The following is a 21,541-nucleotide window of genomic DNA, read 5'->3' as shown; positions in this document are numbered from 1 at the left end:
CATTTTACCTAGGTAATTAAGCTTATAACTGTCTTTTATACGTTTTTAAATTACTCCTTCTTCCCTCTGCATAATGTGATGCACACACTTTGACTGTACACCCCTGGCAGGATTACCTGTTTTCATTATTGTACCCTGTCAAGCACCATGAAAATTAATGGCCACTACATAACTAAATGATAATAATATAATTTCAAGGTAGGTTCCTCCATTTGGCTGCCCTATCAAGTCTACCGAAGAAAAAATTCGAAAGATAGAATATTATATGTACACCAGCGCCACCATTGTGTTCATTATCCTACAAACATTATCTTGTTTTGTTTCTGTGCCTAAACTATTCGGAATTATGATACCCTAAGGGAAACTTCCTATCATCATTAGTTTCCCCCATAGTGAGGCGCACAATCTTGGAATTATTCGGGCTGATTCAAAGCATGGATTAGTTTGCCTAAATAATAAACTAACAGTATCAAAACTCAACCAAAAAAAAAGTCATTGTTTTAAAACTATGATAAAGGCATTTCATACTGGCCCACAGCCATGAGACCACAGTAAAGGAAACACAATAGTGCACTTTCCCCAGTCTGTGCCTTCAGATGGGTTGACTACAATTTCCATTGTTTCCAGTCAACAGGGCATTGACCATCCTTGTTAGGAATGACTGTGGAGTTGCAGCCCAGTACTCAGAAGGGCAATAACTTAGTAAGGCTACACGCATGGCCTATACAGGGAAGTTTTTTTCAAATATTGTTATGGAACACCTCAAGTCACTCATAAGAACAGGCATCATGCAGCCCTCCAGATGTTATTGGACAGTTATCCCATCAGACTAACTAGCATAAGAACAGTAAGAAATGCTGGGCGAGCAGTTCAACAGCGTGGTAGGTGCCAGGCTTCACTTCAACAAGCGCCGAATAACAAGATAAAAAAGGGGGGGGGGTTTGTTTGAAGGGAGGCCAAAGCTAACAAACAATTATTTTAAAGAAACTGGAAAGACTCGACCTGTTATAAGTAGGACAAAGCTCTATTGTTAATCCCTGGTGTGACTCTGTACGTGATGTAAGTCTTCCTAGTCCAGACCTGTTTTTTGGACTATCAAGCGCGTCGACAAAAGGTTCTCTTATGTACACACGCACGCAAGTGATCACTGCACATCGAAGAGCAAGACCATCGTTAGAGTCCAGCGCAGACGCTGGAGTCTGCGGACACTTTTGACTACAGCCGCGCGTCACCATTTGGGTAACTCTTCTCTGTCTTCTTCCTCTCCAGCCTGAGGTTGCTCGTCCTAGCAGTGGCGCGCAGCAAAGCAGGGAGGAGAAGATATGATCGAGTATCTCCACAGTAGACACTCCAGCCCGCATCTTCCTCCTTCATTTCCTTAACCGGCTGCAGGTGGATGATTGACTGGATGGACGAGCTGATGAGACTCTTTGTCACAGTTGATGATCCAAAAAAAAAACATGTCTGTACTATGGAGATATACATCACGTACAGAGTCACAAACAGGTATTACAATAGCTGTTTCCTACTATAAAACAGGTCTAAGTCTTCATTTATTTAAAAATAATTTTTGTTAGCTGCCTACTCAAACAATCACCCCCCCTTTTTTATCTTGTGTATTCGCCTCTTGTTTAATGAGCAGCTTGTCACCTAACAGCTGCTGTATGAAACTGCATTACTCCCATCATTTTTATTTTACTGTTGCTTATAGTAGTAAGTGACTGATGGGAGTAACTGTCCAATAACATCTGGAGGGACTGCATGATTCCTGTCCTTATTAGTACTTGAGGTGATCATAACAATATTTATGAAAAAAACTTCCCTGTATAATGCATGCTGTAGCCTTAACAATTTATTGCCCTCTGATATGTACTGGGCTGCAACTCACCAGTCATATCCTACAATATGGTCAATGGCCATGTTGACTGGAAACAATGGGAATTGTAGTCAACCCATTGAAGGGCACTAGACTGGGATAAGGTGCAACTAAATTGTGTTTCTTTTACTTGTATCATGTGTGGACATATGATAGCTTTTATCATATTAAACAAGACTTTTTTTTGGTTGAGTTTATTAACTGTATGTATATATTATTTAGCAAACTAATCCATGCTTGAATCACAATAAATAATCCAAGATTGTCTCCCACTATGGGGGACAATAATGATGATAGGATTTTCCTTAGAAGTCATAAGTCAGAATGAGTTTAAGCAAAAACAAAACAAAATATGTTTTATGATAATAACATGTGGCTCTGGTTTACAATTAGATTATTCATAACTTTATAATTTCTTCTTCTGTATACTGATAGGCACCTAAATTATGAACAACTCTCTTGAAATTATTATATATCATTTATTTATGTATTGCCATTAATTTAATGGATGCTTTAAGGTACAATAATGAAAAAGGTAATCCTGCCAGGGTGTATCAGTCTAAAGTGTGTGCATACACATATATGTCAGAGGGAAAAGGAAGTAAATTAAAAAACTTATAAAATACAGTTATAAAAGCTAATTACCTATGTAAAATGCAGAAAAATACAATATAAAATACATATGATCAAAATATACATGATTATAATACAACATAAACAAAAGTTCCAGGAAAAAAAAACAAAAAAAAAAAAGAAGCACAATAAAACCACTGTTCAGATTTGGGCATAATGGATCGTGAACAACTCTGAAGATGGGTTGAAGCAACCTGACTGGGCTCTACAGTGCTAATGTTACTCCAAGCTGAGAGATAGAAGGGTTGCAGACCCAGTAAAACCCAGAAGAGTGAAAAAGCAACCACCAAAAGAATAGTATTTTTACCTACATTCAAAGGAGTCACAACAAAAAGGGAAATGGTGAGGAAATACAATTCCAAATTTACAAACCAACACGAAAATCCAAAGCAATTCTTGCATCATTGAAGGACATGAGGACCCCTCAAGTTGCAGAGTTTACAACATACGTGGACAAGTGTACATATGGACCACCAAATGCATTGTTCAAATGCGAATCAAGGAACCATGAGAGACACCAGGGGGCCAGCAAAAAAATCAATAAAGATAAGTATCAGAACACGCTGTAAGGCACCAGGCATAAAATTGCTATTTGAAAACACTGAAATTTGGACCATATGCACAGAACTATCAGGATCAAATGACAGGGAGGCTATTGAAATCACAAACACACTGAAACTTCAACAAACAAAAAAAAGAAACTCCTGAAAAGTAAACAAAGTTTGGTTTTCATCCTTAAAAACAACTGAAATCAGGATCTAAACAAAATACAAACCAGCAGATAAACATCACCCAGGTCAGGGGTTTTTCCCAGAAACACTGGATCACTAATTAAATAGAACATTCTGAGGCCTTGCATCAACAGCTAAAACACAGATTTATGTGTATATTGCTTCCTTTAAAAGTAACAAAGATCAAATAGATTATATATCCAATCACTTTACCATGCCAGCATTCTGAAAGATGCCAGCCGCAATGCAGGCAAAATGTCAGGAAAATTCTTCAGAACAGGCACATAGCACAAAAAAAACCAAAAAAACTAAAAAAGTTCAATAATGCTTAGAAAAATAGAAAGTTTTGTTTTTTGGTGGTGTGTAGAGAGATATATAGGTTTTAATCCAAAATGTAGTCCATTACAACAAACCAACACACATGTGGTATTGTGTTGTACAGGCTTTGCATAAATGCATGCAAGTGTAAAGCAGCTCATTAACTGGTCACTTGTGCAAGAATCTTGGTGTTTTTCCACCATATTACCACCAATTAGTAATGATTAGTGTGTTGTAACTGAGAACTGGAAGGATTGAGGTTCCAGTCCCCTAACAGAGGCTTGTTGTGAATATAGATTAGGAAGATCATGTACACACCTTGATTCCTAGGAGGAAAAGTAAAGAATACAACACCACACACACTAGAAATAGCAGCATAGTGTTTTGAGTGCTGGAATGCAATCTGGAGACCAGGGATCGATCCCTGCTAGGACACATGAAACTCACTGGGTGGTTTGGGCAAGGCACACTCTCTGCCTCATGGAAGATGGCAAAACCTCTGAACAAAATCTTGCAGGAAAACCCATGGTCAGGTATCAATCTTAGGGTGGCATAAGTCAGAAGAACATGAAGGTACACAACAAAAACAAAATAACGTATGCATTGTGTGTGTCTACTAAGGAATGGGTTTATATATTGTGTGTGCTCTTGCAAGCCTGTTGTCAGTGGAAGAAAGCCATGGAAGCATTTTTAACATGGCAACCATCCTCATGTCTCCAGCATGAAAATTACTTTAACTTATTTTGTATTTCGAAAATTTTAGACGCTTTTCATTTTATAAGAATCTAAAGCAAGATAGACAAAAAAACCAATAGTATCAAATAACTGCTAAAATTAAATAATGTTAACAGTTCTTAAGATAATATAAGCCCAATTTTTAAAATATAGAAAGCTCAGTTCTTTAATTGTTTATATTTCATAGCTGCTTTATGTGTGTTCTCACCTTCAACTTTGGAAAGGAGGCGGATACTACAAGTTTAATAAAGAAAAATCGGGATTACTGACATGTTCAACCAGTGACCTGGCAAGTTGGAAATTATTTGCAAGCCTTGCTTTATAAGCAGTTTCAGTAGTTGTTTTGTAGTTTTTAGATGTAGAATGCAGCAAAGTTTTTATTTTGTTATATATGTATGTAGTGTTGTGTTCAAGCTATATAGGAGGTTTTTATTATGAATTTTTTTTTCATGTTTGATAAAAATTATTTAAAAAAAAACAAATATTGGTAGCTGGTGACTTCTATAACAGTTGGGTTGTGATTCTAACCTAATATTTTAGCTAGATTTTAAAAGGAGATGCTCAAGGTGCAGAATTCTAATCCCCAATAGTGAACATGATAAGCCTTTTAAATGTTCAAATTCAAAAACTGCATGAATTCAGGCCATGAAAGGAAAATGTTATACTAGGCCATGACTGTGACAGCAGTCAGAAAAAGAGTACTATTAATAGGAACTAAGCAGTTTTCTGTCTATGGCTGCAATCGACAAAGCAGTTTCCCTTTGCAGAAAATGTGAAACTCTAGTAAGGCATGCGGTACTTTCATCAGTGTTACTCAGGAGCAAATGACTTGTTTTGACTTGAACTGCTGATGAGCATAGTTTAGACCAGGGTAGCAACCTTTCTGAGCCGGGCGGTTTGCTGTCTCATACAACTGGGGGCGAAGCCAAAAAATAAAATATTAAATACTTTTTAAAAAAAAATTAAAATTATAAATAAACCAGGACAAATGTATGAAAAATTTTCAAATTGAAGACACTTTTTAAAAATGGAGGACACGCAAAAAAAATTTGCTGATTTTTTTAAAAAATATTAATATTAAATGAATGTTTCTGAGGCTTCTATAAACAATTGCCACCCAAAAGGCCCGTGGCAAAATCGGCGGCAGGCCAGAGTGGGCCGGTCCCAGGCCTTGTCGGGCGCATCCGGCCTCGGGCCGCAGGTTGCCTACCCCTGGTAGACAAACTGTGATATATATTTTTTGTTGAGGACTCTTCTTTCTCCACCTCCCCAGTATTGGTTAACATTAAAAAATTGGTCTTAAAAAAAAAAGAATGAGCTGCTGTTGATGTGTGCAAGAGCCTTTACATGGTACAGTAATGCAATAAATGTAACACACTGATTGTGAAAAAAATGTGTGTGGCCTTATGTCCTACTTGATATGATGATTGACTTAAAACCCCCAATACTTGTAAATTTTATTGGGATACAAAATACTCCAGAATCACTCATTGTCAGGTTTTTTTTTAAATGGCATATATGAGATTAAACATTTTAATTTGTTGTCTCTTGTCTTTTGTAACAAATCAAAGATTCATGCGAAAAAACATAGAAATTTAGCATTTTATTTTCTATAAGTAATGTCCATATAGAGGGTGGTGAGAAATGTCTTCAAGATATAGATAGGACAAGAATATTATTTAAAGAACTTCTGTTTTGTTTTTTTTAAAAACAACAACATAAGGAACATTCCATCAAATAAATCAAAGCATGAATCTTTCATCAAGCACTTGTACAAGTTAATATTGGAAATTTCCCATTTATGTATCACAACACTGCCAGAGGTAGGAATACTAAATTTTATAACATTTTTTCCTTTTCCGATGCCCAAGTGCCTGAGTTGAGGTACGATTTATGCATTAAAATGAACAAAATGATGGCAGTGTATGCAGCATCTGGAAGAAAATGAAATCTTTCCTTAAAGATCTAAAAGAAAGTATACTTGTTTGTTATTATGAATTTTGTATAGAACAATTGTTTGGAGGCTAATAATAATAAATAATATAAATATAATAATAATAATAATATGTTTATTGATATATCCCCTTCTCCAAATGAGCGATTACAGACTGCTAAAAATGCATACATCAAATACTTAAAATACATATAAAACACAATCAATAAATTAATAGCAATAAATCTTAAAAAAACTAACTTCATCAGTGGCAATGAAGCAATTATAAACAGTGAGTCAGAGGGTATTATATTACATAAGTCAGGTGGGTAGCTTGCTGAAGAAAATTCATTCTTAAGTGCGCTCTTAAACACCTCACAAGAGGTAATTATTTTTACAGGCTTATCCTAACTCAAGCATTCTTTAGACTACCATGACTACCTTGCTCTTCTGCCTTTTCCCTTTTGTCTTAGTTCTTTTGTACTCTAAGACCACACGAGCAGAGTTTGATTGCCAGGTATACCATCGCAAGAAGATACAAGGATTTTGAACTGGCTCAGGAATAAATGAGAGAATCCCAGCGACTCACCTCTATTCCCGTAGGTATAGAACCAGGCACACCGTTGTTGAACACTAACTGTTTCTGCTTTAAAAAGTGCACATTCTTCTGGTTTTTTAACAGCAGTAATAGGATCAAGTGTGTACAAAATGCGAAGTCGATTTCCTAAATTTGTGTATGAAAAGACACATGACGCTCATAAAAACAATTCTTGTGTTGCTTTAATTAGTTTAAGTAGCATTGTACAGCAGATGGAACTATTTTAGTTGCTATGCAACAGTTTTCCTCGACACTATATCCTTTTGCTCAGTAAAAGCATGGTGGCTTTAATTTCTTGAATTCCTTGGGCTCTCTGAAAGAGCATATATGCTGTGGGCATGTGCAAAGTTTATTGGGTTTGAAAAATAATGACAATAGGTATACTACCATTTTACGTGATCATTTTTACAGCTACTATATTATACTAAATTTCTTTTTTGTAGATTGAGTTATAAAATGAACATTCCCTGGATTTTTAAAAGGTCCAAATTTGCATGTTGATCACTGGGATTTTAGAAATATGTACTCTGTTACTTCATTATTTTTGAATTAAGACTATTTCCTGTTACTGCCTGCTGGTTGTTGGATGCTGAATGAAAATTGCCATTGCTAAAATAAAAATGAATTTTTAAAATGCAGTTCGGGAACACTTGCAAACATGTGGCTCTTAATGTACATGACAATAAAAAAATAAGGATTAAAAATGCATCAAAGTAGGTGTTCTGGTATTATTCTTTATATGAGCAGAGTTGCTTTATTAAACTGAAATAGAGAGTGAATGGCACCATCTAATAGAGACCATTTAATCTCAATACCAGCATTTAAAAGGAAAGACATGGAAGGAAAGAGAGACAAGGGAGCATTCTATCAGATAATAATATGATTATTAATAGGATGCAGTTTAGCTCTGGTGTCAAGCCCTTGAAATTTTCTTGATATGAGGTCCCCCCCCACCATCTAATCTGAATGTGTTATGTTAGAAGTGAAGGTCTTTGATGCTTTTCACTGATGCTTTGGCTTTGAATATTTATTTGTTTAGAAAACAAAGAATTGGCAATCAGTTTATGTGTTAGAAAGGGAATATACAAGGGCCCTTGTATTGCTAGGGTTTGGTTCCAGGACACACACATAACACGATAAGCAAAACCGTGAATGTTCAAGTCCAAACTAATGTACAGTAAAAGTGTCCCTTGTATAAAAATGCAAAATCAAAGCTTTGTTCTTTGGGATTATATATTTTAAAAAATATTTTTAACCAGGGATCGAATCATGAATTGGAGTGAGAGGTATCTGTTTTGATGGGTTCAGAACTTTGCAATGGAGTGGTCAATGGAAACAGATCCCAGACGGATATTACTGGTATATTTCAAACTATTGTCGCCCTCATGTATAAGTGTAGGGTAGGGTTTGAGCGACCAAAATTCTGGATTTTGATATGACCTGTGGATAAAATTGAGGGAAAACTAAGGTGCTGCCTGAGATAAGGAGGAAAGGATTGAAGAAAGGGAAAACAATGCCAAAGAACTTACAAAATGCCAGGAGGCATAACTGTTTGTGCGCACACTAAAGGCTGGATGGATGAGAGAGTAGAGGAGGGTCATTGCTTCCAGGACAGTTATGATCTGCTTTTACCAGGAGATGGTCCCTTTTTAAATAAGAGTTAAAGTACAGTACTTACATTGAAGCCATGGATAAGTCAACTCTGGTTTTGGGATATTCTTTTTTTTACTAAAATTTCTAACTTCTACATAAGTATATATAGTAAGTTAAGAGGAAGGCATTCCGGGATAGACTGAGAGGACAGAACCTAAAAGAGAGTACAGAGTACAGAAAGAGAAATTGAGAAGAAAGAAAACTAAAGCAAGAAATGCACTGGATAACTTCATGACAATCAGATGAATGTGGGTCAGAATGCTATGAGAGGAAGAAAGAAAAATGGTGGCAGGTTAGTCAAAAGATGGTGTCACCTAAAGGAAGCTGAACAAATTCATCCAATAAATCAGTGGGGTTGAAGGTAATGAGAGAGATAAGGGGAGAAGCCAAGGGGGGAAAAATAGTAGGATGAGAGTAGAACTAAATATAGAGTCTGGAAAGAGGAATTTCTCTCCAGTTGGTTGTTGGAAATAATAGGCAGCTCTTTAATTTCAGGTTTTCAGTTATATGAGTTACAGTTCCATGAACTCACAGCTACATAATCTGTCTCTGAGCTAGATAAAGGGTGTATTATTTCTTTTATTTTTTAAATCTCTCTCCTTTCCAAAGGTACCGTATTTTCTGGCGTATAAGATGACTGGTTTATAAGAGACCCCAAACTTTTCCAGTTAAAATATAGAGTTGTGGATATACTCACTGTATAAGACTACCCCTTTCCAACTCATACAAATAAAAATTAAAAAAACCATCAGATTTGATTTATATGGTAATTTTAATTCAAATGCTATGAATGCAGGTACTTAGCAGGAAAAACTTGTTGTAATACAAAGCCTGCTTAGATGGTCAGCATTCCCTACCTGCCCAGCCTTCTTGTCTCACAAGATTTCTTCTTACAGTACTTGTATACGCCGCTCTTGCTGATTCAATGGTCACACATAATGGAGGGTATGCGGCCATGGCGATTTTTGAGTTCCCCCACCCATATGCGGTGACCAGATTCTCCAGTCGGGCTCCGAAGTTCAGCCCTTGAGACACACCCCGGCATATAAGACGACACCCACTTTGAGAAAAATTTCCTGGGTTAAAAAGTAGTCTTATACGCCAGAAAATACAGTATTTATTGTGGGATCCACAAAGAAAAAAGACATACCTAACAGATACAATGTAGTAATGCAGTCTTTAAAATTATAATAATTGCCTTTTTGAGTTTGAACATTGATAATTTTTTTCTACTTGCTATTACCAGATGTTCCTAAGGTATTACTATATCCTTTCCCCCAATTCTTAGAAATCATCAAGTGAAACTGGTGCTTTACATGCACTCTTGCCAATTTGCTTTTGAGAAAGAAACATATAAGACGTTGATGGCCTAGCTATGCAAACTTAAAGTTTTTGATTTTTAGAATGCAGTTAGCTATAAGGAGAGCAATCAATAAGGTAGCTGAGGTAGCTGGTCCCAGTGTAAAAAGGGCTTTTCTTAATGTAGACTGCCATTTGTACAGAATGTTTCCTCTCTCATTCTTTTCTTTCATCCTCTGTTACGTGGAATATCGTTAAAAAATGTTGCATTTTCATTGCATGCATGAAGCAGTGTATCAAATTTGATTACGTGTTTTTATATAATTGTTTCAGATGTAGTGTCCAACATTTACATCTCTGTGCTATAATACTATTTAATTATTCCATAGGTGTGTGTTTTGCCCATGTGTTTTCAAAGAACATGCATATTTATCCTGTACAGGTGCTTGGTTACATTCACACTGCTTGTCTTTCAGTCCTTTGCAAGAATGGCTGTTGATTGCTACTAAAGGTAAAATACGTGTTTTAATTTTATCTCTGTGATTTTTTCTACTCCACATACCAGCCCTTCCAGAAAAATTTGTAGGATAAAAGGAGTTGTAGATCGCTTTCAGAAGAATTTGTTGAGACAGGAGAAAGGCCTTGGATAAATTCTTGAAAAGGATTGAGATCATCCTGTGCTTTCTTCAACGAACACTTTCATGTGTTTCTTATGCCAAAGTAAGTGAACTGCATCATGTAGAAAGGTATATTGAGAGGTGGAAAAGATTCCTTGAGAGATTATAAAAATAAACTTAAAGCACACTTTTAACCTCACCAGATTAACATTTCTTTTAAACCACAGATCTTATGTTTTTATGGGTACATTATTTTTTAACGAAATGCTGTAGTTGTCTTACACAGCACATTAGAAGCTAGTCAAAGATACGCTGGAGGAGGGAAACTAACTCTTCACAGTGTGGAAGAAAAATACGACTGAATGAGCTTCTTTAAACCACCAGGAAGAAGGAATCTATTTGAACAATGTATAAGAAAAGGTTTACAGGATCAGCCAAATGCCTGCCTGCTTCAGCATCTTTCCCTCCCAGTGTCCATCCACAGTCCAAGAGGAATGTGAGATACATAGCTAGGGATGTGAAAAACTCTGTCTTGAATTTTTTCATTTTTCCCAATCCTGTCTGCATATTCCTTCCATATGGAAGTTCCTCCCATATAGAAATTCATGTTGCCTTTTCCAAATGCATGTTCTGTATAATGTTTGACTTTTTAATTTTTCCTAATGTATGTATTTCTATGTGTTTTCCCTCAACTAAAAAGTCTGTGAAGTTTAAAAGCTGAACATAGAATCACAAAATTGAAAGAGACCACAAGGCCATCCATGTTTTTTGTCACTCACATTTTAATAGATGTGGATAAATATATTCTACAAGCCCCAAATGTGCATATTTCTGAGGCAAAGTGAATTTCAGTCAGAATTTTGACAGGACTGAAATTCTTTACATTCGTTCAATATTTATGGTCATGTATATGTAGAATTGTGTTGCCTTTGATCCTGGCATGTATAAATGCCATTAATACAGGAACCCTTGATAGTATGGCATCAGTATCTTTTTAACTACCTGCTTGACTGAATTGGTAAAGGATAGGTGCTGCAGCCCATGTACAGTGTTATGTATACACAAGATTACTGTTAAAAATTAGTCTCCGGAAATCAAAAGTGTTCTGGCAATGTTCATTATGAATTAAAGCATAAAAAACTTCCTCATTACATTGTATGCCTGGTGAAAGCTTAAGAGAAAATCACATCTCTTTTAGCTTCATTATAAAAAAGGAGTCAGATCTGGTAGTGGTTTCTGGAGTTTCTTCTTTGTGTTTCTCAATTCGGAGAAATTTTGTGTTTACTCAATTTGCTCAATTTCTTCATGAACATGAAATATGCAAATTAAAGTAAGCCTGCTAACTATTCTGTCACCACCAGGATCTTAATGCTTATTAAAAAACAAGGAATGGCCTTGCTTTCCAAGTGGAGAATCAGTCAAATATGTCCACGGAAGCTATAAATTAGAAGTCGACCATTGGAGTTTGCAAGCCATTGGTGACTACCTGGATACGTTTTCTCTGAAGCTTGGAACTATTATAGGATAGCACAGAGGATAATAAAGGAGGAAGTTGGTGAGTAGTGCATGCCGTTTGCCTTGTAATGCCATTCATTTTGTACTGCTTGAGGGTTTTTGTAAAGGGTGTATGCTGCATCCCATGTTTCCAGGGTTAGTATAAAACAAGTTATTGTTAAAAATGAGACCCTGGAGGAAATCCAAAAATATGCTGTACTTCATAAGAATTGGTGCATTTCCTACAGAATGTTTAAAGTGTTCTAGCAATGTAGCAAAGATCTTGGATGTAATTTTGTGATCTCATGTTGCGCAAAGAGCTATGTAAAAGGATTTTGGGGAGCTATACTGAATCTGCAGAGTGTCCATTTAGAATAAAGAATTCCTCCAGATAGACAGTCATCATTTTCTCCCTCTTACAATATAACACATTACTTAGTTATAACATTCTTCATACATCCTTTCCAGATTTGAAAGCCCCCCCCACCCCCCGGACAAGATTTTGCCAAACATGAGATGTTTGTCATTTGAAATTTAGATTTGTGTCTTGTAAAAAGAATAATCTCAGGTACATTGTTAAAATTCAGAATTAGCCATTCTGGCTCTCTTTTTCACTTGCAGAATATCGGTGGGAATTGCGAGAGTATGGTCCTGTATATCAACCGGTGGGTTAGAAAAGGAGCTGTCAGAACCTCTGGAGAGTGTCTGCCTGCATTGGGAATTGTCTACTGCTCTTGAGGAACTGAGTGAAGAAATGACAGAGGACTTCTTGCCTGTTCTAGAGAGTATATCCTGTACTGGAGTCCATGAAGTAAAATAGGACTTGTGTGAGGCAAATGTTCCTGTTAAACATGACCCAGAAAATCCTTTAATTCTATGGTACACATTTGAACTGCAGGAGTCAGACTGCTTTCTTTGCAGACCAATTAGTTCTTAGTTAGATCCATTGGTTCAAATGGTTTAATCCAGAAGTACTTTGGCTTTCCAGAAACTTTGGCTTTCCCAGAATGGCCATTGGCCAAGATGGCTGAGTTTTCTGGGAGCGAAGTCCAAACACCTGAATGACCAGAGTTTGGGAAATCACTCATTCACTGCATAGAAACCTTTTTCCCATAATTGCAATAAAATTGAATATAAATAGTTTTACATAACTGTAATAAAAAAATGTATGTATAATTAAAAATATAAACCAGAAAAGCAACTAGCAATGTAGCACAACACAACAAAGTCTGAAAACAGGAAGATCTGTTGATCCTAAGCTTTTTGATTCTGGTGCTTGATCCTAAGTTAGTTGGGCTGTGTACTCAAGCACCCAGTGCCTTGAACTGGTAGCTCAAGCCAATCAGTACAGTGCTTGGGGGGCCCAGTGTCCTACCTAGCTGCCTCACTTGACAAGCATTATAGACTGGAAGATGTAGCGTTTAGGTTGAGAAAGACTATTGCAGTAGTTTAGTGGTGTGAATAATAGATTATGAATGAATGAATTATCTTAGCCAATAGCTGACAAAGCAGCTGTAGCACCACACACTCCTTGCAATTGTGGCCACATGTTGTTCTAGCCACAGCTTTGTGTAGAGAAGGAGCACTTGAAAGTACAGCCTTAAGACAGTGATTCCCAGACTCTGGCTTTCAGTGTTTTGGACTTCAGCTCCCAGAATCCCAGATCATTGCCAAGATGGCAGAGGACTTCTGGGAGCTGAAGTCCAAAACCTGGAGACAAGAGTTTGGGAATCATGCTTCAGAGTGAGTGCAACACTATCCAGGACTCATTCTCCACCTAATTCATGACCTGAAAGCACTTCCCTACAGCACTTCCACCTCGGCAAGATTCAGCTTCAGTTTATTGGTCTTTAGCTTTCTAGATCGCTGTCTCCAAGCTCTTGTCTCAGTACTTACCCAGATTCTTTTGATTCAGATGGGAGAGTAGGAGTTACGAGCTTTTTTATATGCGATAACTATCCCAATCCCTAGATGACAGGTCCATTGCAAATTTCCCAGCAATAGCCAATGATGCAGCTCTCCATTGTCTTGTTGGCTAAGATGATGGGGGTTACAGTATAAACCAAATTGGTGGACTGCAATTTGTCCACTTTGGTACTAATGTTAAACAGTATGTATGTAGAAATGTACATCATGCCGTGACTTGCATAGTGTGGTTAAATGGAAGCCTTTTTTAGCTTTAACGATTTAAGCACCAAGCCAACTACCCTTAGGGATGGATGGGAAAGTTAATGCTGGTATAATGAATTGCTTAACTGAATGAAGGCTGAGGATGTGTCCTTTGTTTCAGAGGCTGTGATGGACATGCTCTGTTCTCCTGGCTGTCAGATTGGATGAACAACAGAAGGGAGATAGTGCTTATACTGCGGTTGTAGAAAGGAATTTTAAAGTGTTTCTCTCCCTTTACCTTTAAAGTATGACTGTGTGCTATGTACAAAATGCTCTCCCTGGAACTGACCAGAAAGAGGATTTAGCTTATTGACTGGAGAGGCACGCAGGAGTTTAATGCATGTGGCACACTGCTTTCAGTCTTTCAGCATGAAGACAGGCATATATGTCTTGTCTGTTGGCCTTCACACCTTTGCCTTATTTCAGAGCTTGGAAGAGATTTTTTTTGGCCATTGGTCTTTTTTTTTTTTTTTTTTTTTTTTTTTTTGCCATGCCCAGTGAACATGGCTAATGGCCATATTGGCTGGCAGATTCAAAGAGTCATAGCCCACAAAAGAAATGTTTCCAGCTCTGCTTAGATCCATGTTAACATTGTTTCCTCTACCATGGTGCAGTTTCAGAGAATTCACATATGTCTACTGCTTGAGAGGCTTACTCCAATGCGTGCCTCTGATACACCAGTTAATAACATATACATTAGGTGAAGCATAAAAGGCCTGTTAATGCTAAATGCTATTAATTGTTTTAAAAGCAGAGCAATAGGAACTGTTGTGATGAAATAAAATCCATTGGGCAGAGATACTATAAACATCCCAGTGGAATGTTTAAATATTAGGTAAATGGAGTTTAGCTTTAATATTTATGGGTTTTTGTTGTTAGAGTAGTTTAAAAATATGCTGAAGGGTTTTTTTCCCTTATTCTTTTTTCTTTCATTCAGCAGTCCGTCCTCTTGTCTCTGGCGAAATGACAAAACTTCTCTTTCTCTCTCTCTTAAAAAACTGAAAATCTTGCTATCAATAATGCATAGCTTTAGTATACTGTTGGGCCTTACATGATATACACTGTAGAATATATAACCTTTTCCCCTCTTTTGCAAAACTTTCTTTGTAAATGAGTGGAAGTCCCTGACTCAGATTCTTTCCTTGCTGACACTTAATTAGAACTTGGATTAAAAAAAATCATGTTTACAGCACAATACCCAGAATCCCACAGCTCAACCTGGCTAATGGAGTTCTGGCTGGGAGTTTGGGAGTCAGCTAGCCCCATACCTTTTCCAGCCTCTGCATTTAATCTCAAATTTGCAAGCACAGTTGAATTAATGTGTGTGTAATTTCTTTCAGGATGATGTGTGGTAGAAGACATGCTTTGCATGCAGAGAAAGTTCCAAAGTCAATTGTAACACCCTGTTCATTTGTTTTTAAAAGGGTAGTGGTGTGAAAGAACCTGAGAGGCACTGGTTTTAAGTGATTTGATATTGGCTTTGTTTGACTACCTATTAAGTGACCACAGAGAGAAAAATTGAAACTCATCTGTAATGGACAGCCTTGACCTTTGCATATACTTTAATGCAATTATGTTTCTTACCCTCCCTTCCTTAGAATGTGTTGAAGAAAAGAGATCAAGTTCAAGCAGAATATGAAGCCAAACTAGAAGCGGTAGCCCTCAGAAGAGAGAACGCCCCAGGTTAGCATGTTTGGAATATCTCTTAAAAGTTGTTTACAGTGGTACCCCCGGGTTACGAAATAATTCGTTCCGCCGCCGCGTTCGTAACCCGAAATCCTTCGTAAGCCGAAAAAGCCATAGGCGCTAATGGGGAAAAGCCGCGATTTCTGTGCGAAATAGCGCCGAAAAGCACCAAAAATTTTTTCGTAACCCGAAATAACCTTCGTAACCCGGAACAGTTTTTTCCTATTGATTTTTTTCGTAACCCGGAAATTTCGTAAGGCGGTGCTTTCGTATCCCGGGGTACCACTGTATTAGTAGTGATAAGTTATGTGTAATTAATCCTTCCCCAGCAATGAAATATAAGCAAAATTAACATCATGAGGAGGGTAACTTCACAAGGTTCGTTTTCTGGTTATGGGAGTGGTTTCACTGATGATGGACAGCAAAATATCACTTAGTTGCTGCTTTGTGCTGTTTCCTTATGCTTTGTTGTGCTGTTCATGCAGGGATGAAAGTGGAAGTGATGATAGTGTGTTTTGTGTCCGGTTTATATTTATATCAGTGATGGCGAACCTATGGCACACGTGCCAGAGGTGGCACTCAGAGCCCTCTCTGTGGGCACACATGCTGTCACCTAGCATAGATTTGCCAGAGTTCTTACTAGAAAGCCAGAGGATGTGGCCACTTTGCAGGAAATAAGTGGGGTCTGGGTTGCAGTTTGGGCACTCGGTCTGTAAAAGATTCACCCTCACTGATTATATCATTAGGTTTACAGAAGACAACCAGAAGTAACTCTTTTGTGAAGTCGAAGGCTTTCATGGCCGGCATCTGTGGTTTTTTATGGGTTTTCTGGGCTATGTGGCCATGTTCTTGAAGAGTTTATTCTGACGTTTCGCCAGCATCTGTGGATGGCATATAGAAAGATGCCAGCCACAATGCTAGCGAAATGTCAGGAATAAACTCTTCAAGAACATGGCCACATAGCCCGAAAAACCCACAAAGTAACTCTTTTTCATTGCTTTTTGAGAACTAGGAAAATAAAGTTACCTCTCAATGTAACTTAATGTAATTAATTAACTGTTTTGGGGGCTGTGGAACTTGGGTGTAATTTATTTGCTTTTTTTAAAGCAACTCAGGAAACATTCAGCTTCTTAAAGTAATTGTCTCTTATAAAACTGTACTATTGGCAAAGATACATTAGGCAAAACTTAGCTATTTTTAAAATATATATATAATTAGATGCATTCTGTCAGTAACTTTTATTTATACTATTGAAATAGAACATTCTGTCCAGAAGCAAGAGATGTTTTCATGCTTGAGTGATTTCTGGAGAATAAAGTACACTGGAGGGAAGATTGTTGCCTTTATACCTTGCTTAAGTCCCAGAAGCTACCCCTGTGGGAAAATATGTACTAAGCAAAATTGACCTCCTGGTTAATTTATTGCAAAATACCTGAGCTTGTCCCTATCCAGTGAAAATCCCCATTATTATCTTTTGATTGTGTTCCCTGTGTGTTTGAGTTTGTTTTGCCCTTTGTGAGCTATGATTTTCACTGCCCACTCCAACCAAATTTTAGAGTTAGCTCTAAATATTTCAGAGAAACGTGCCAAACTACACTAGTTGTGTTAACTGAGAGGGAAATGTTTAGATGCTGTCAAGAGTCCATGATATCTACTTAAAAGCAACCGTTTGTTGGTATCTTTACCTCTGGGAAATCTTATGATGTGAACACATGTGTGTGTATCCTTTCCCTTAGTTTTTTGACCATGGATGAGGAGATTAAGCAAGACAATTCTTTAATCTTCAGTATTGCTGAGAGATCATCTCTCTGTCTCCAGGTGCCCACAGAAGTTGAAAAGTGTCAAGACCGAGTGGAGTGCTTCAATGCGGACCTAAAGGCAGAACATGGGACCGATGGCAGACAACAAGCGGCGCAAGACTTTCGCAGTACTCATGGGAATGGGCAGATAAAAACATTCAGTACTATGAGAAGGTAATTCCCCAAAGCAATCCCTGGAAACAGAGGGACAACTGAATCTGTTTGGGTGGCTGGTTGCCCATTAAGCCACTTAATTCAGTTGAGTTTGACCATGATGCAGAGTTCTTCCTAAGGATCATAATACCATTCAGCTATTTTTCACTGTTGTGATATTATTCAAAGTTGGATAGGAACATTTGCAAATAGTAGTGTTTCTGTTCAGCATACCACTGTTAGGGAAGCTGGATTGGTTGGCCATTAAGATAAAGAAAGCTGCAGGCTATTCAGAAATGTTTCCACAGTTATTTCAAAACTGGATAGCACCTTATTTGATGGTAGAGCCCTTGCCCAAAGTGGTGGAAACCTGCCTGTCAGTACGGACTGCTGTGCCATCTAGTCTGACCCGTCATAACAAGCAATGCTAGATGTTTTTAAAACGTGTCTTTGTTTTAGATGCCATTTGAGCTTTGTTCTCACTGGTTTCAATGGACCATTGATTTTGCAATATATTCATCCTTTCAACAATCAGTGAAATGGTTTAAAATTGAGCTGTTGTGGAAAGCTTTCTCCAGCCAGTTTAAGCCAAGATACAGGGCAGGGACAAAGCCTGGCATCTTATTTAAAAACTTGTTATCTGGCATTCCACATACTCCTTATCTTGCAAGTGATCCATGAACCTACTGGTAGTGCATATATGTGGTATGTACAAAAGGATGTGAATCTCATGCCACATTTGCATGCTGTACATGTGGACACTCTGCCCTAATGCTTGCAGTTTACAAGTCTAGGCTACTTGAAACATGTTTTCATTTCAAAGGTTCTGTTTCCTTTAAAGAGAAATTCTCCAAGATGGTGGGAATCAAGATATAGTTACTGTGTGTTTTAGCTGCTAATGTCTGATCTGTGATCAGAGCTCTGGTGGTGTGGCAGGCTTGATAACAGTTAAAACATCCAGAATCCTTGCAGTCATCATGGCTTCTGGGGGATTCTAGTGCTGCAGTCCAAAAAAAAGTAACTTTTCCAGCTATGAGTAATCCTGTGTGGCCATAAACCTGTTGACGTGGTGTAAAGTAGAAACTGGCTTGGGGGAAAAGCCTTGGGCCAAATGGCATTAAACATAAAAACATAGGGGGATTATCAGGGAGGCACTTACCACACTGGAATCATTGCCCAAACACTTCGGAAGCGTGGAGGTGGGATAGCCAGTCATGCTTCTGGAGTGTCGCTGAAGCACGTCCCACTGTTCTTCCGACGACGAATCGTTTGCAGAGCAGCCATTTCTGTTAATAACGAGGAACTGCCGTTATTATAAAATGGCTGCTCCATGAACGATTCATCGACAGGAGAAGAGTGGGATGCCTCAATGATGCTTCAGAAGTGCGACCGGCTATCCACCTCCACATTTATGAAATTTGGGCAACGATTCGAGTGTAGTAAGTGCCTCGTATGATAGCCCCTAGCACTTTTCTAGGCTGTTCAGACAAAAATATGTTGCTCCATGCATGAAAGGTACACAGAGCTTCTGTGCACCTAAGGTTGAAGAGGAGGGTCTACAACGTGTAGGGAGGGCTAATGGGATGAACTGGAAGGGATTTTAAGTGAAAATGCTTCTGGCAGCTACTGCATGGTCGGTTTAGCCATTGTTGCTAAATACTTTAATTTACTAATTGCTGATTTAAAATTGCCACATAAAATTCATTCGTTTACTGGTGTTTATTCTGTCTTTGCATTAACCTGTGCCTTACGCGGCGTGGGAATCAATTATACCTCTATTGCAAGACAAGTCTGAGACCAAATAAGAAATGACATCTCCCACTCCCCATTTTTCCTACACCATGGACCTTGGACTGTGTACACAAGCCATCCAACTACCACGAAACAACTGGATGGAACTCTATGCACTGTTTGTGGTATCCCCAACCCCCCCCACTTTGGAGGAACACTGTCTGTTCTGAACCTTGGGACTGGTCAACTTGAAATGTTGGAACTTGTAGACATTTTTTGCCACCTGTTATTAAACCATCTGAACTGTCCCAGTGAACTCTCTACTCCATGAAAACTCTCTGGATAGCAACCACAATGACAGCAACAACACAAGAGACGTTTTCTTTTGTTGGACCACTTTATATTGAATGAAGCCGATTGGTGGAACACTAAAATAATAATGATGATGATAATAATAAAAAACTCTTAAATGCAAGGTGCCAACATGACATATTTTATTGATCCCCCCTTTTCTTCTTTAGCAGGTAAGGGCTAGTGAACCATGAACAGCTGCACTTACTGCTTCAGAACCTTTTGATTCTTCTCCCCCTCATTTGTATGGAAAAGGACTGGCTGTTAGGGGCTACTTCCCAGATTCTTGAGGTTTTTCTGAATTAACCTGGGCTTTTCTGTGGTGGTTGTGTAGGAGGGCAGGGCAGGGCAGGGAAGGGAAGGGCGATGATAAGGGCAAGAGATGGTATGGTCTTGGTTGAATGTATTAGAAACTTGTGGAATAGTCTTAGTAATCTTTGTTGTCTTAACCTATGGGTATGGCATGTAGTCATGTGTTCTGCAGTCTCACTAGCCATTTTGGGGGTGGCAAAGGGATGGTTTGTGTGTCTGTGCACAGGGCTATTCACTTTTTTCTTCAAAAATAAAATAAAAGCTATATAAGTTCTTGGTTTCTCTCTTCAGAGTTTTGGTATGATTGTCATAGATAAATGTTGTTGGTGCCACAATTATTTCACTCATAGTTTAGTTCTTACTCTGAAAATGGTCTTATACAGTTGGCTCTCCATATTTATTGGTTCTATATGCATGGATTGAATCATCCATGGCTTGAAAATGTATTTTATTTTAGAAATCTGGAAAGCAAAACTGTATTTTGTCATTTTACATAAGGGGGACACCATTTTATTACGCCTTTGAATATAATGGGACTTGAGCAACCACGTTTTTGGTATTCACAGTGGTCCTCGAACCAAACCCAGAGGATATCAAGGGCCCACATATGTCAGGGGCTGGGGTGGGGAGAGGAATGAAGAAGGCTAATATTATTTATGCATATAGTAATTTGAACATTTATTTCTTGACCCAAATGGAGAAAGCTTGTGAATATCACTTTTATTTAAAAAAAAATTCTGTCCAACTTAACAGTTTGGACAGAACCTTTGTAAGAAAGAAGCACATAAAATTCATGAGTGATCTAGGTATCTCTTGTGTTATTTTATAAGAAATGTCTTGGTTTACAATACGATGCGATACAATACAATACTATTTTATTTACGGTCTTCGACCAAGTATCTAAAAAATGTACAGTGTTACTGTTAATATAAAAGTGCTTGAAAGGCTCACGCTCAAAAACATGATTACTTTTAGTCAGTTGTTAAGCCAAGAGATTCTTATCTTACAAGAATTCCCTGGCTTAATAACTGCATAAAATGGAATCATGTTTTTGAGTGTGAGCCATTCAAGCGTTTATATTAACAGCAGATACCATCTTATACCATTTTAAAGACTAGCAGAATTTAAGGAGCCGTAAGGTTTGAAGATAGAACTGGGTATCTCTGGTGACATTTTACAATTTATTATGGCATAATAAATCTGTGGCCACAATGCTTACTCTGTGCTATAGAGCTAAAACTAAAACCACAGCCTCCCCTCAGGTTCATGTTTTACAGTTAGAACCAGCAAATGTACGCTATATAAATATTACTGTGTAATATAGTTGCCTCTTTCCCACCATCCACTGCTACTGAGTACAGTACAATTTACAATTTTGGCAAGCATGTTGAAACTGTTATAATATCAGTACCTAAAGTACACAAAAGGCAACTAAAGCTTCAATATTATGGTT

General features: G+C 37.8%; 1 protein-coding gene across 1 annotated transcript; it reads left to right on the top strand.

Annotated features, from left to right (window-relative positions):
* The first annotated feature begins 657 nt into the window (after positions 1 to 657).
* On the top strand, positions 658 to 19,499 carry SNX30 (sorting nexin family member 30). Its single transcript, XM_042447676.1, is given in 16 exon segments — positions 658 to 679; positions 1,346 to 1,413; positions 1,415 to 1,506; positions 10,342 to 10,404; positions 10,406 to 10,440; positions 10,443 to 10,457; positions 10,460 to 10,496; positions 11,755 to 11,799; positions 11,801 to 11,910; positions 11,913 to 11,948; positions 12,509 to 12,547; positions 12,550 to 12,698; positions 15,655 to 15,747; positions 17,561 to 17,626; positions 17,629 to 17,720; positions 19,445 to 19,499. Coding segments are annotated over 16 exon segments (1,017 nt in total).
* The last annotated feature ends 2,042 nt before the right edge of the window (positions 19,500 to 21,541 follow it).

Source organism: Sceloporus undulatus, chromosome 2 (genome assembly GCF_019175285.1).
Source record: "Sceloporus undulatus isolate JIND9_A2432 ecotype Alabama chromosome 2, SceUnd_v1.1, whole genome shotgun sequence".
In the NCBI taxonomy this organism is placed as follows: domain Eukaryota; kingdom Metazoa; phylum Chordata; class Lepidosauria; order Squamata; family Phrynosomatidae; genus Sceloporus; species Sceloporus undulatus.
This window is presented reverse-complemented; position numbering and strand designations above follow the sequence as displayed.